The 12421-nt window shown below is 32.6% G+C and overlaps 3 protein-coding genes across 3 annotated transcripts; all 3 read right to left on the reverse strand.

Annotated features, from left to right (window-relative positions):
- Positions 1-959: 959 nt before the first annotated feature.
- On the reverse strand, positions 960-5894 carry HELRODRAFT_165875 (hypothetical protein; the record flags this gene model as incomplete). The annotated part of the gene is made up of 8 exons (XM_009032348.1): positions 960-1088; positions 1281-1657; positions 1891-2062; positions 2267-2366; positions 2482-2864; positions 3066-3191; positions 3546-3632; positions 4944-5894. 8 exons carry the CDS (start codon positions 5892-5894, stop codon positions 960-962), a joined length of 2325 nt encoding a protein of 774 aa, XP_009030596.1.
- Positions 5895-6554: 660 nt separating this feature from the next.
- Positions 6555-7505, reverse strand: HELRODRAFT_165876 (hypothetical protein; the record flags this gene model as incomplete). Its single annotated transcript, XM_009032349.1, has 1 exon — positions 6555-7505. One exon carries the CDS (start codon positions 7503-7505, stop codon positions 6555-6557), a length of 951 nt encoding a protein of 316 aa, XP_009030597.1.
- A 2597-nt stretch (positions 7506-10102) lies between these two features.
- HELRODRAFT_165877 (hypothetical protein) lies at positions 10103-12145 on the reverse strand (the record flags this gene model as incomplete). Its single annotated transcript, XM_009032350.1, has 3 exons — positions 10103-10671; positions 10732-11015; positions 11094-12145. The coding sequence occupies 3 exons, from the start codon at positions 12143-12145 to the stop codon at positions 10103-10105; spliced, it is 1905 nt and encodes a 634-aa protein (XP_009030598.1).
- Positions 12146-12421: the final 276 nt, after the last annotated feature.

A 12421-nucleotide genomic window follows, 5' to 3' on the forward strand; every position in this document is an offset into this window, starting at 1 on the left:
TATGCATCATTTATTTTTATACAGGACAAATAATTATAAAACAATTNTATCACACTTCTTAAATATAATTAATATCAAGCAGGAAACTTAATAGTTATGACTATTCTATTCAAAAAACACAGACAACCAATTTTCAATGCATTTTTGTTTGACCGTGTGGACTTGTGGAGTCATGGAAAAAAATTAAAAAATAATTTGTGTTCTAATTTTAAAAATATTTTTACAGAATGTTAATAAGTGGTTATTTATTGCATTTCTTTAAAATTGTTGTCATTGCTTGTGAAACTTAGCAGCTACGATTGATGAAAAAACTACCAATACAACACAACGCACTTTGATTTTCGTGACCGCGTGGTGCATACGGAAAAAAATCAAAAAAATATTCTGCTTCTACTCTAATTTCAAAAATATTTTTACAGAATGTTAATAAATGGTTAATGATCATATTTCTTTAAAATTGTCGTTTTCATCCATGAAACTTAGTAGTTATGAACATTCTGATGAAAAAACACGACCAATACAATGCATTTTCGTGACCGCGTGGTGCATACGGAAAAAAATAAAAAAAATATTCTGCTTCTACTCTAATTTCAAAAATATTTTTACATAATGTTAATAAATGGTTAATTATCATATTTCTTTAAAATTGTCATTTTTACTCATGTTTTACTAAGTTTTTAAAAAAATATAAAATACACCAACCTTGTAGCGAATAGTCTGCTGCAAATATGACTCACAACAACAAAAAAAAAATATTTTTATAATAATACATATTTCTTTTATCGCTCATAACAACCGAAAACTATATAGATGGGCGCATTTTCGAAAAATAAACAAAAATAACGACGACGAAAACGCGAGTTTGCGATAGTAATGTTAAATCACTTTCAGGAAAACGCGGTGAAGTTGAGCGCGCGCGCTATCGCATTTTTTAACGTTGTGCGACCTGCTAATGTAAATCATTTCAAATGTAAACACAGAACGGCTTGGAAGGACCGTACGAATACCTTACCTGACTTACGATGACCGCAGCCGTTTGTTTCTGTCTTGGAATCATCGTTGGTGTACAATTCGTTTGCAATGTTTAGCTGCAAAAATTGTCGATTGAATGTCGATGAATTGATATCTTGTATGCAAGGCTGCACGTTGAATTTAATTTAACGTGATTATTATTTTGAAGTACAAAAGACGTATTACGATATATTGTTATTTAAGATTTTATTTAAAATGGAAATGTCTACCGTGTTAAAAATCAATTTATAATTTCGTAGAAATGTTACATGAGGAATGTTTATTCTTTCGTCTGTTGTCAGCACCGTTATAAATAGTGTGTGTATGGTCAATGATTCTATTGTTGAGCTTGATATATTTTCCCAGCATCGTTTGCACAGGAGATACGCAAGCTCAACGATCTCCACTGCACTCGCAACAGTTATTCCCAGCCAAAGGGAGTGGGTTCCTCTCACTGTTCCAATCATCATGTCGCTCGTGTAAGCAGGCTTATCCGTTTGAAAATATGGAAAATTTTGTTTCATCACAAATTTTATTTCAAGCAGAGATTCTTTCAGTTGAGTTGAACTTAAGAATGGATTTTTAGTGATGTTATCTTTAATGTACTCGTTGTAATAATTGGAAAGATTGCTGTATCTTGTTTTCACTTAAGGATAGTTCATACAACCACTTTCAATAAAAAACTTTTTGAACATATCAAGTTGTATTGAAGGTTGCGGCCACGAAGTTGAAGTTACGTAGGTTTGGTATGTTTTTTCATTGCAAGGCAGTGGGCAACTTCTTTCACAATTTTTTTTGATCTTGTGGAAAACTTCTACAATTAAACAAATTAAAACATAGAAATTGGTTTATGATTTAAAAATCGAGCAACGCTTTTACCATTCCCGAAAGTGCTCATTTGGGTCCAGACGAATGAATAAGTTAAACACAGAACTGATTTGACGATGGACTCAATGAAACTGAAGTTGCCACAAAACAGCACGTTGTCTGAATCATTCTCTGATGCGCTGATTAGATGCGTCTGACAATTGCATATATTTTTCAAATATTCCTGCTGACAAAATTCAATACAAATCTCGCTGGTGTATTAGATAACTGAAGAGTTATCAGAAGAGTTATTAGATATCAGAAGAGTTAGATAACTGGTTTAGCTCAGTACAGCCCAGTCTGCAATTCATTAAAACCAATGAAATGCATAAAATTTTGTAAATAGATAGATAAAACGTCACAAACTCATTGTAGGGTTCTGTCAAACGTTTTCTGTCAGTTTCAACAATTTCCACGATGTTTTCAGTGTCAGGAGCCACGTTTGAGGTCGGGAGGGGTTCCAGGACTGTGCACACTCACTTGAACACCTCTCGTTTGTGAATTTGTCAGTGAAGATTTGCAGGGTATCTTCAAGATGGTTGGTAGACCAACGTTTAACAACAAATTCATTCCTCTTATCATAGTCGTCGAGCCTGTTCAAACTGTTGGTTTCCAACGTGTAGCAAGTGTAATAGTTTACATTCCAGCGTTTTGTAAATGTGTTTTTTACTGCTTTCAAGCCAATTTTTGCCAAAAAAATGACAATCAAAAATAAAATTTGGGCAATCGTCTGAGTCCATAAGTTCTCTATTTGTATTAATTATGAAACCAGCCACCGAGGCCATTTCTTTGAAGGAATCTTTTACGGATTTGAGGAGAACGTCTCTGAACACGTGGGGATCATATTTTGTTATTTCGAAGAAGCGATGTTCAACGTCATCCAACTTTTTCAAAAATTGATTTAGAGAAAACTCATTCAATTCGCCTCTAGCAAAAGGATTCAAATTGCACAAAGTGATATCTGGAAATGATATTCTTTTACCAATCTGCGGTTTTTAATTTATTTTATCAATTTTTATGTTATTGAAACGAATGAATATTTTACCGTCTACTAATCTCAAGGAAAATAAAAATTCAATATATTCAATATTGTAAAAACATCAAAGAAACTATTCAAAATCAATAAAAACAAGAAAATTAAGTCAAGTAAGAGAAAGCAAAACAATTCTCTACTGTCATGTATGCACCTTCTCTCCGTATTCTGTCATAATATGGTACGTGTAATAATCTGTTAACGATATGTACAACCATTTCACCATGTAAGATGTCGAACCTAACAGGAACGCGAGCCAGAGCAATTTAAGGAAGACATCCTTGGACGTAAAATTTTTTTTTTTTTTTTTTTTAATCCAAATTTTATTTGACAGAAAAAATAAGTCAGGAGATCAAAAAAGTAACAAACTACTTGTGCAGACCACCTTAACTAATTAAAGTTCGTGTGCAATGTACAAAACACAAAGTAGACAAGTCGTTAAATAGAATTAAACATAATAAAAATATATATATACATACACACACATACACACATATACACACACATACATATATATAATAACATCTTAAACATCGACGGACATGGACATAACTTCGCTCTTAGCATAATGCTTAAAGTGTTCAATTGTAAGTTGCAATTGGTTATGCATAGCTAAAACGTTCCAAAGTCTAACTCCCTTAGCAACCCAACTTCTATCGTAAGTAGAAGTTCTAACTTTTTTTGACATCAACATACCATGTTGTCTGGTGGCCGATGTGATCTTACAAAAAACATTTAGGTGCTTATAATCGTTATAAGAAAGAATTTTATAAAGAAAAATCAGAAGAATGTAATTGTGTAATTGATCAAACCTAAGAATTTTATGACTTCGGAACAAATGATTGGTGTGATCACGATAACTTAAGGAGAAACACAGGCGTATAAAACTCTTTTGCAGCACAATGATCTTATTGATTAGATATTTACTTGCGGATCTCCAGAAAACATTCCCATACAGCAGATAGGGATATAGAAAAGAATAATAAAGCATCATCATTGTTTCAGTATCCAATCTGTTTCTCGCTTTAAATAATATTCCAATAACTTGATACAATTTATTGACTATTTTGTTAACGTGATTGGTCCATTTTAAATCACTTTGAAGTATAACCCCCAAAAATTTTATCGATTGCACTCTTGGGAGCACAGTGCCCTGAATGAACAATTTATTTTTTTCTAGAATTTTGTTATTAGTACTTATTTTAGGGCCAAATATAATATAACATGATTTACTTAAGTTCAATGCCAATTTATTTTTCAAAAACCAATCACAGAATTTTTGGAGCTGACGATTCATTTCTAGGAACAATTCATTTGGGTCTTTTCCCGACAAAAAAATATTGGTGTCGTCGGCGAACAGGATTGTAGTACATTTATCTGATATTGAAAAAATATCATTTACAAAAATTATAAATAATAGGGGGCCGAGTATCGAACCTTGGGGCACCCCTGTTTGAATTTTAAACGGAGGAGACACTACATTATCAACTGAAACAAACTGACTCCGATCAGATAAATACGACCTGAACCAGTCAAACACAACTCCACGAAAACCGTACATCGACAACTTTTGTAGCAAAATTTCGTGATCAATTACATCAAAAGCCTTTTTTAGGTCAATGAAAACACCCAGGCTAAATTTTTTCTTATCGAAACTCTCCAAGAGAGACAAATGCAACTCGGCAATGGCCTTCTCAGTTGAAGATTTTGGGACAAAACCATACTGATGCCTATTGATCACGCTATGCTCAATCAGATAATCCCACATGCGATTGAACATTAGCTTTTCAAAAATCTTGGAAAAAACCGGCAGTATTGAGATTGGACGGTAATTTTCAAAAAGAGTCGGGTCACCACCTTTAAAAACCGGTATTACTTTAGCCATTTTTAAATCATCAGGGAATTTGCCCATTTTAATAGAATCGTTAAATAGTTTTGAGATTTGACTAGCAACATGAAAAACAGTATGTTTGAGGATCTTAGTAGAAAGAAAATCACAATCAAAACTATTTTTCAAATTCAAATTGCCAACGACCGAGACAATCTCATCCGGAGTTGTGTCTCGTGGAATAAATATTGGGTTATTAGAAACCACATATGGACCGACATTTGAAATCAACTGACCATCGCCTAAAATTTTATTGATATTTTTACCTATCTCAACAAAAAATTTATTCAACCCTGTAACGGTGCTCAATTTAGCAGTTTCACTGGCATCGTTTGAGAACAATTTATTGCATGATTTTTTTGACCCCAAAATTTCATTAATTATCCTCCATCTGTGTTTTGTTCCAGGTTGATTTTTTAATTTATTTTCAAAATATTTTTTTTCCGTGAATCTTTTGACATTTATAAATTTATTTTTAACCTTATTATATGCATTTTTATTTGCAGGGGATGGATTGTGTAGATGCCTTTTGTAAAGAACATTTTTATACAAGGAAAGATTATAAAGATCGATATTCATCCATGGCCTTCGGAAGCGATTTTTTTTATTCACCAATGGCAAAGCTAGATTGATGCAGTTTAAATAAGTCTTTAGGAATTTCTTAAAATTTGATTCAAAATCGGACCCGTAATCAGACATGTTCCCCTGGATATTCTGTAATAAACAATTTGCTTTTTTTAGGTTCTCAGAATTAATCAAACGGGTTTTAATGTAAGGGTTTTTGCCACCGACAGCCTTAGCATTCAATGGTATGCAAAGAAAAATAGGTAAATGGTCAGAAACATCGCTGTATAGAATTCCTTTAGGGCAGCCGCCGATGCCATAATTAGTAAAAACATTATCGATCATTGACGAATGGCTTGATGTTATTCTAGTCGGTTGGTTGATAATTGGATGCAAATTAAATTGAGCCATAAGATTTAAAAACGATAATGATGCCTGGTTTTTTACAGCCAAATCAATGTTAAAATCCCCAAGTATAAAAACATCACTACTGACATCGTCTTTTAAAAGTTCATATAAAAATTCCTGCATTTTAGATAAGAAATTATCCAATTTATAATTTGGTGGCCTATAAATACAAATGATTATATTTTTTTTATTGTCAGAGGCAAATTTAATTCCGACCCATTCAAACAGGTCGGAACTGAGATAAAAATTACAATTTAAATTTTCGTACGCTAAGTTTTTATCAATTAAAAAACCAGTACCCCCACCCCTTTTACCCACCCTATTTTTCGTAACTAGACTATGGCATGGAAAATACGATAGTATAGGGCCATAGTTAGTGTCATCATTTAGCCATGTTTCACTTAAAGCAACAATTTGAGGGAACATATAATTGAAAACCATTAATCAACAGTGCCAAATCATCAGCATGCGCAGTCAAACTTCTGACATTTATATGCAGTAAAAATAAATTAGAGTTATTGTTAGCTGAAACATTTAAAAAATCGATAAGTTCACAGAAAACAAAATAATGACTAATGTTATTTGGCATATAGTATTCACAATTTACAATAGCATCCACATCATCAAAATTGTTCAACACACATGATCCATCAACATCCAAAACAATTGGCATAGTTTCATCCTCATCTGCATCATCCATATCAACGACATCAGAAGCAACACAAACATCATAAGACACCGCATCACACCAATTCATCGCTCTACCACTAGCAGGATTCATATTCATTTCTTGACCATCGGTAATTTCATGATCTTCCATCTTCCTGGAGGACCCCTCACCCTGAACAAAAAATCACCACTTGCTGCCTCTTGTTTTCTAGCCTCGTCCACCAAACTCTTTAGTTCAATTCTTTGATCTTTGGTTAAGTCATGGCTGAGGCTAATATTACCAAATTCATTGTTTAACAGTTTTAGTCTCGAGAGATTGCTCATTATAAGGGCTTTAATTTTTATGTTGTCCATTTTAATCAGCAATGGCCTATTTGAGTTTTCCTTTTTCTTCCCCAATCTTAATATTTTAATGACATCCTTGTCATTTACAGCATCATCTGTCAAATGCTTAAATATTTGAATGATGCGCTTTTTGTCATCACCATGTTCTGACAGTCGGAACAACATAATATTTCTTTCTTTCTCTTTAGCCTCAGATGCCTCGACCAGTGTCTTCTGCACATTTTTGAACTCAACGCTGACTGCTTCCTTCGTCTCGATCATCTCCTTTTTTAACGCTTGGAAACAGTCGTTTATCACCTCATCATTTAACTTCACAACATTTGTAGTCACAACATCTTTTAGAGTATCTGCATAAGATTTTTTAAGATTTTCCTGCAGCACCACAATCCTGTCATCAATACTTTCGTTATCATCTCTGCTGTCAAGTTTGTTTTGAACAATCTTTACCTGATTACTGAGTGAGACGTTGCTTTCTTGCAACTTTCTTATCTCCTCTGTCAACTCACTTAGTTGTTTATTCGATCTAAACATGTCAATATGTTCAAGGCAGTTTTTACATATCCAGACGAAATTAACAGCCTGCAGGAGTTCTTTTGTTGTTGGTTCAGTTACTCCACTACATTTCCAATGCATAGTCACTGAACTACATAATTTACATTGTAACGAATCCTTTAAAGTCGCATTTCCATTGCAACTCTGACATTTATTTCTGCCTGCCATCAATTAAAACAACTCAAAACGTAAACACTGGACATGCAAATTTAAACTGCACTTATGTTCGACTTTAACGTTAGTATCAGTCTACAATCAGAACAAATTTCACAACTCTTAGGAGTGTATGTACAGAACTATAAACAGCTACAGTAAATAATCAGCCTAAATTATTTGCCTTTCAATTCAAACTATTAAAGATTAAATTTAAAACTAAATTTTATATTATTCAAAAAATAAATTATATATTCATAATCCCCTTAATTTTGTCTATAAAATGAACACAAATTTAACAATTTAACTTTGAAAAAAAACGCTGAAAATTAAGAAATACGACGAGTAATCTAAATGCGTCCGATATGCGTAAACCCATATGTCTTGAAAATATTTTGAAATGCCTCTGATCGAGCAGTGTTTTCCATATTCCAACAGTTCTAACTTTAGAATTTCATTCATTCTTTAATAAAAGCATTAGCTGAGACATACTTTGTAACTGCTTTTCGTTTGTTAATTCATTGAAATTTGAGCATGAGATGTTGTTTCAAACCAACGTAGTATTGATCCAATTTTTTTTTAAATTTTTTTGTCATTATTTTGCGACAGCATTACAACTGCATAAAAAAATTAAAGTAAAAATCTCGTGCGCTTTGCTTTCGTTGAAAAACAATTTTTTTTAATAAACGATCAGTTTTTTTACAATTCATTGTGTGTTTTATATAAACAATAAAAAAATGTGCATGATAAAAATTTGAAGTTTCAACGATCGAAATTTCAAGAAGAAGAAATGGAAAGAGAACTATCTATTGAAAGTTTAAAATAAATGAAATTTTTGGTTGATATGAGAATCGCGATTGAAATTCAAAACATTTCACTACTTCTTATGTTTGTTCGCTGCATCCGATCAATCTCTTCATCGATGTTCCGTCCATTGACCTGTTTGCAAACAAAAAATTTGATAAATTTCAAATACGTGGGTTGAATTCGTCTTTGCATTTTCATTATTTGCATCTTCAAAATTTAAAATCATCAAAAACTTTCACTGAATTTTATTGAAATTTAAATTGAGTTTTTTTTAACGAATTTTACAGTTGTTGAACTTCCACAACATTCAAAATATTTTTTCAATTTTTGAATAAAAATGATTTAAAAATGCCAACCAGCTACAACAAGGTGAACGAACATGTGAAATGGATGGAACTCAAACTGCTGATGTAGGGTATGCATGTGTGTGTGTGTGTGTGTGTGTGTGTGTGTGTGGTGTGTGTGCGTTTCTTTAATTTTCATCCATCATTTGTTTCACTATTTAGTTCAGTGTTCTCTTTTTAAGAATTGTTGTTGGCATGTTCACTGAGCTGCGTTCCTTTCCTGTAATGTCGTTATTATATCTAATGAGATTTTGGCTTCAGATGATGATGATGATAATAATAATAATAATAATAACAAAGTCATTTATATAGCGCCATGATAAGCATTATCAGCAACTATTGAAGGACAAACAGAAGTTTTCCATAATTCCTTGTATATCACAAAAGATAATTTCGGTTGTGTTTAATGAAAGAAGTCAATAAAATAATAAATTAAATGGAAAAACTTCCTTGTGAAGAGCTGAACATCAGCAGCTTTCATTTAACCTATATATACTTATATCTCCTAACCTAAATTGTCATCTACATAGTAGTATTTTACATTTGTAGAATTTGTTTGTATGAACGTATAAGAGTGTTTGAACGTTAATATCTTGTGAAAGTAATATTTGTTGTGACTTAAGTACAGTGAGACTTATAATGAAGTTCGACTTGAAATGATACTCACGTACAAAGATGTTTTATCACGTCAAACAAGCAGAATTAACAATAAAACCCAAATTTAAATTTCAAACGGATGTTAGGAGAGGAAGGGTTTTGAAAGCACCTGCCTACCGACAGCCAACTCGCTACAACCATATTTTTTTTTTTATAAATTTTGTATGAATTCGATTTTTTAATCGCTCAAGCCACTTTGTAATAGAGAATTTTTATTTTAAATGGTTTTTTCAAATCTGATTTATTTTAAAAATGTAAGCTGAATAAAAATAGGTCAACTAATTTCCAAACTCCATGGCACCCTACAACCTACTTTACCCTTTGCCACCGAATTCGAACAGTGACATGAATTGAAAAAAAACTTGCTCGTTTGTGTAAAATTTTGTTGTATCGTTTCGCGGGATTCCATTCATTGTTATGTTTGCTGGAACAACAACAGCAGATGCAACTATTCACGCGCCTTCGTTTCACAACCACGCACACGCCAATTATTTATTTTTTTATTGTGTACGTCCTGAAGCATATTTAATATAGTTTATAGAAATGTTTTGAAAATTTGAGTGGTCAAATAAGTTACCACAGAAAATATATTATCATAAGAGGGCCATGTATAATAAAAAGGATCTGTATCATTAGAAGGATTTGTATCATAAAACGGATATGTATCATACAAAAGATATGATAAATATACAAACTAAAAAATTTGTTTGATAATAAATAGTTTATTACAAAACTACAACCAATATCCAACAAACAATAACTTGAAATAATGAAAATTAGAAAAATTTATGTCCCAACAAAACCTTACAACTTGGTTGAAGTAGTAGCAATCGATGGGAAATCTTCATCAATAACGTGATCACCTTTTCCGTTGGTTGTTTCCGTCACGTTTGTTGTGTTTTTATTTTGCATTTTCTTCTCCCAGCAGCGTTTGAACAGCAAGTAGATCAGCTCTATGACCTCCACTCCACTTGCCACTGTGATTCCCAACCAGAGAGACAACATTCCTCCCACCGATCCGATCATCATGTCATCCGTGTACGCTGGGTTGTCTGATTGGAAATATGGAAAATTCTGTTTCATCATAAATTTCAGTACTAGTAGAGATTCTTGCATTTGTGTTAAATTGGAAGAAAACATTTCTTTCTTGGTGTTGTTGGAGAGTTTGTTGAAATAATTGATGTATCTATTTTTTATTTTAACATTATCCATGCAGCCACCATTAATGTAATATTTTTTAAAAATATCAAACTGCACAGATGGTTGTGGCCACGCAGCTGACGTGATGAACGTTTGGTATACAGTTTCTTTGCACGGCAGCAAGCAGTTATCTGAACAAATTTCCGTACTTTCGTCGTATTTGATTAGTTTTGCTTAATTTAAAAATAAAAAACTTTAACATCTAATAATTTGCTCATCAAATTATCACTTACTATAAACTTTGTCGAGCTGAGACCAAAGGAGAGATCCAGAAAGTCGAAGGATGGAATTAAAAAAAATGTCATCGTCGGTCATCGACATGTTGGCATTCATGAAAGCACTCAAATTTCCACACAACGGAGTTTTTTCAATTTTTTTTTCAGGAACGTTTAGCTGATGAGTGAAACACTTGAACATACTTTTCACAAGATTTTGCTGACAGTAATCTATGCAGACGTCGGGTGTATACTTTACTGAGGATGAACTGAATAACGTTACATCTTCAGTGCATCCCAATCTATTGGGTTTTCAAAATATCCATTAAATTGCGATTTTGCATATTTGGTTGTACTCTGAATATTTAATATTGACAAACTTGTTGTAAGGTAACTTTAAGCGATTTCTGTTCGTTTGAATGATTTCCACGATGTTTTCAGTGCCAGGAGCCACATTGAATCCACGCTTGAGATCAGGAGGGGTTCCAGGACTGTGCACACTCACCTGCACTCCTCTGCCTTGAGAACTTGTCAGTGAAGATCTGTAGGGCACTTGAATGGAGTTGGGAGGACCAACATTTAATAACACATTCAACCCTCTAATATTTGTTGAACTATTAACGTTTAACTTGCTAGTTTTCAAAGTGTAACAAGTGTAATAATTTGCATTCCAAACTCTTGCAAAACTGCTGACAGAGCATTTGTCTTTGGTCTCAAACCAATTTGTGCCAAAAAAATTACAATCAACAACAAAGTGCGGACAGTCAACAGATTGAGGACGGCTTCTATTCAAATTGATTATATAACCAGCCAGTGAGGTCATCTCCTCAAATGCTTCGTCTACTTCTCTCAACTTAATTGAAGAGCTCCCATTTATTTTCATATCTATATGTTGCTCGTTCCATTGAATAGCTGTTTTATTGTTTAGTATTGCTTGAAACCGTTTTTTAAAGTTTTCCAAATTTTCTAAATAATCCTTGACAGAAATTTCTTTAGGTTCTCCTTCTGCAAAGACGTCTAAATTGCATAGTGTGATATCTGGAAATGATATTGATTGTCCGATCTGGAAATCAAAGTTTAAAACGAAAATTTCAGAATTTAATTTAAAAACTATATCACAAATACTCAAAACTTTTATAATTAAGAATAAAGTAAATAAATAATAGACATTTTTTAAACCATATCCAGAATCATTTTCCAAAAATAATTTAAACCATACAACTTTTTCTCCATACTCTGTGGACACTGGATATTCGAGATAATCGCTGAACAACAGGTACAGTCTGTACGACATGTAGCTTGTCGAGCCCAGCAGCAAACCAAGCCACAGCAACTTCAGAAAGACATCTTTCGACTTGAAATATTTTGATAGTCCTCTGACGGATGTATTTTCGCCGTATTTAATAATTTCTGATTTTAAATTATCACCCATCCTGTTATGAATTGCACTGACTCAATTAAAATTTTATTTAGCAAAGATATTGCATAATGTTTATTATATATATAGATACATATTCAACGGTGATATTAACATTTATCACTGCAGGCAATATTTGTGTTTTATAAATTTAAAACATGCATTTAAACATGAAAATTTTTTTAATTTTTACATTCAATTTTCAAAAATGTAATAATTTTCTTAAGACCCCTATTTCTTACTTCTAGTTTCAATCTCAATTTTTTGTAAACCACACTTTGTGGTAATCGT

The sequence above is a fragment of the Helobdella robusta genome (assembly GCF_000326865.2).
Source record: "Helobdella robusta unplaced genomic scaffold HELROscaffold_8, whole genome shotgun sequence".
In the NCBI taxonomy this organism is placed as follows: Eukaryota; Metazoa; Annelida; class Clitellata; order Rhynchobdellida; family Glossiphoniidae; genus Helobdella; species Helobdella robusta.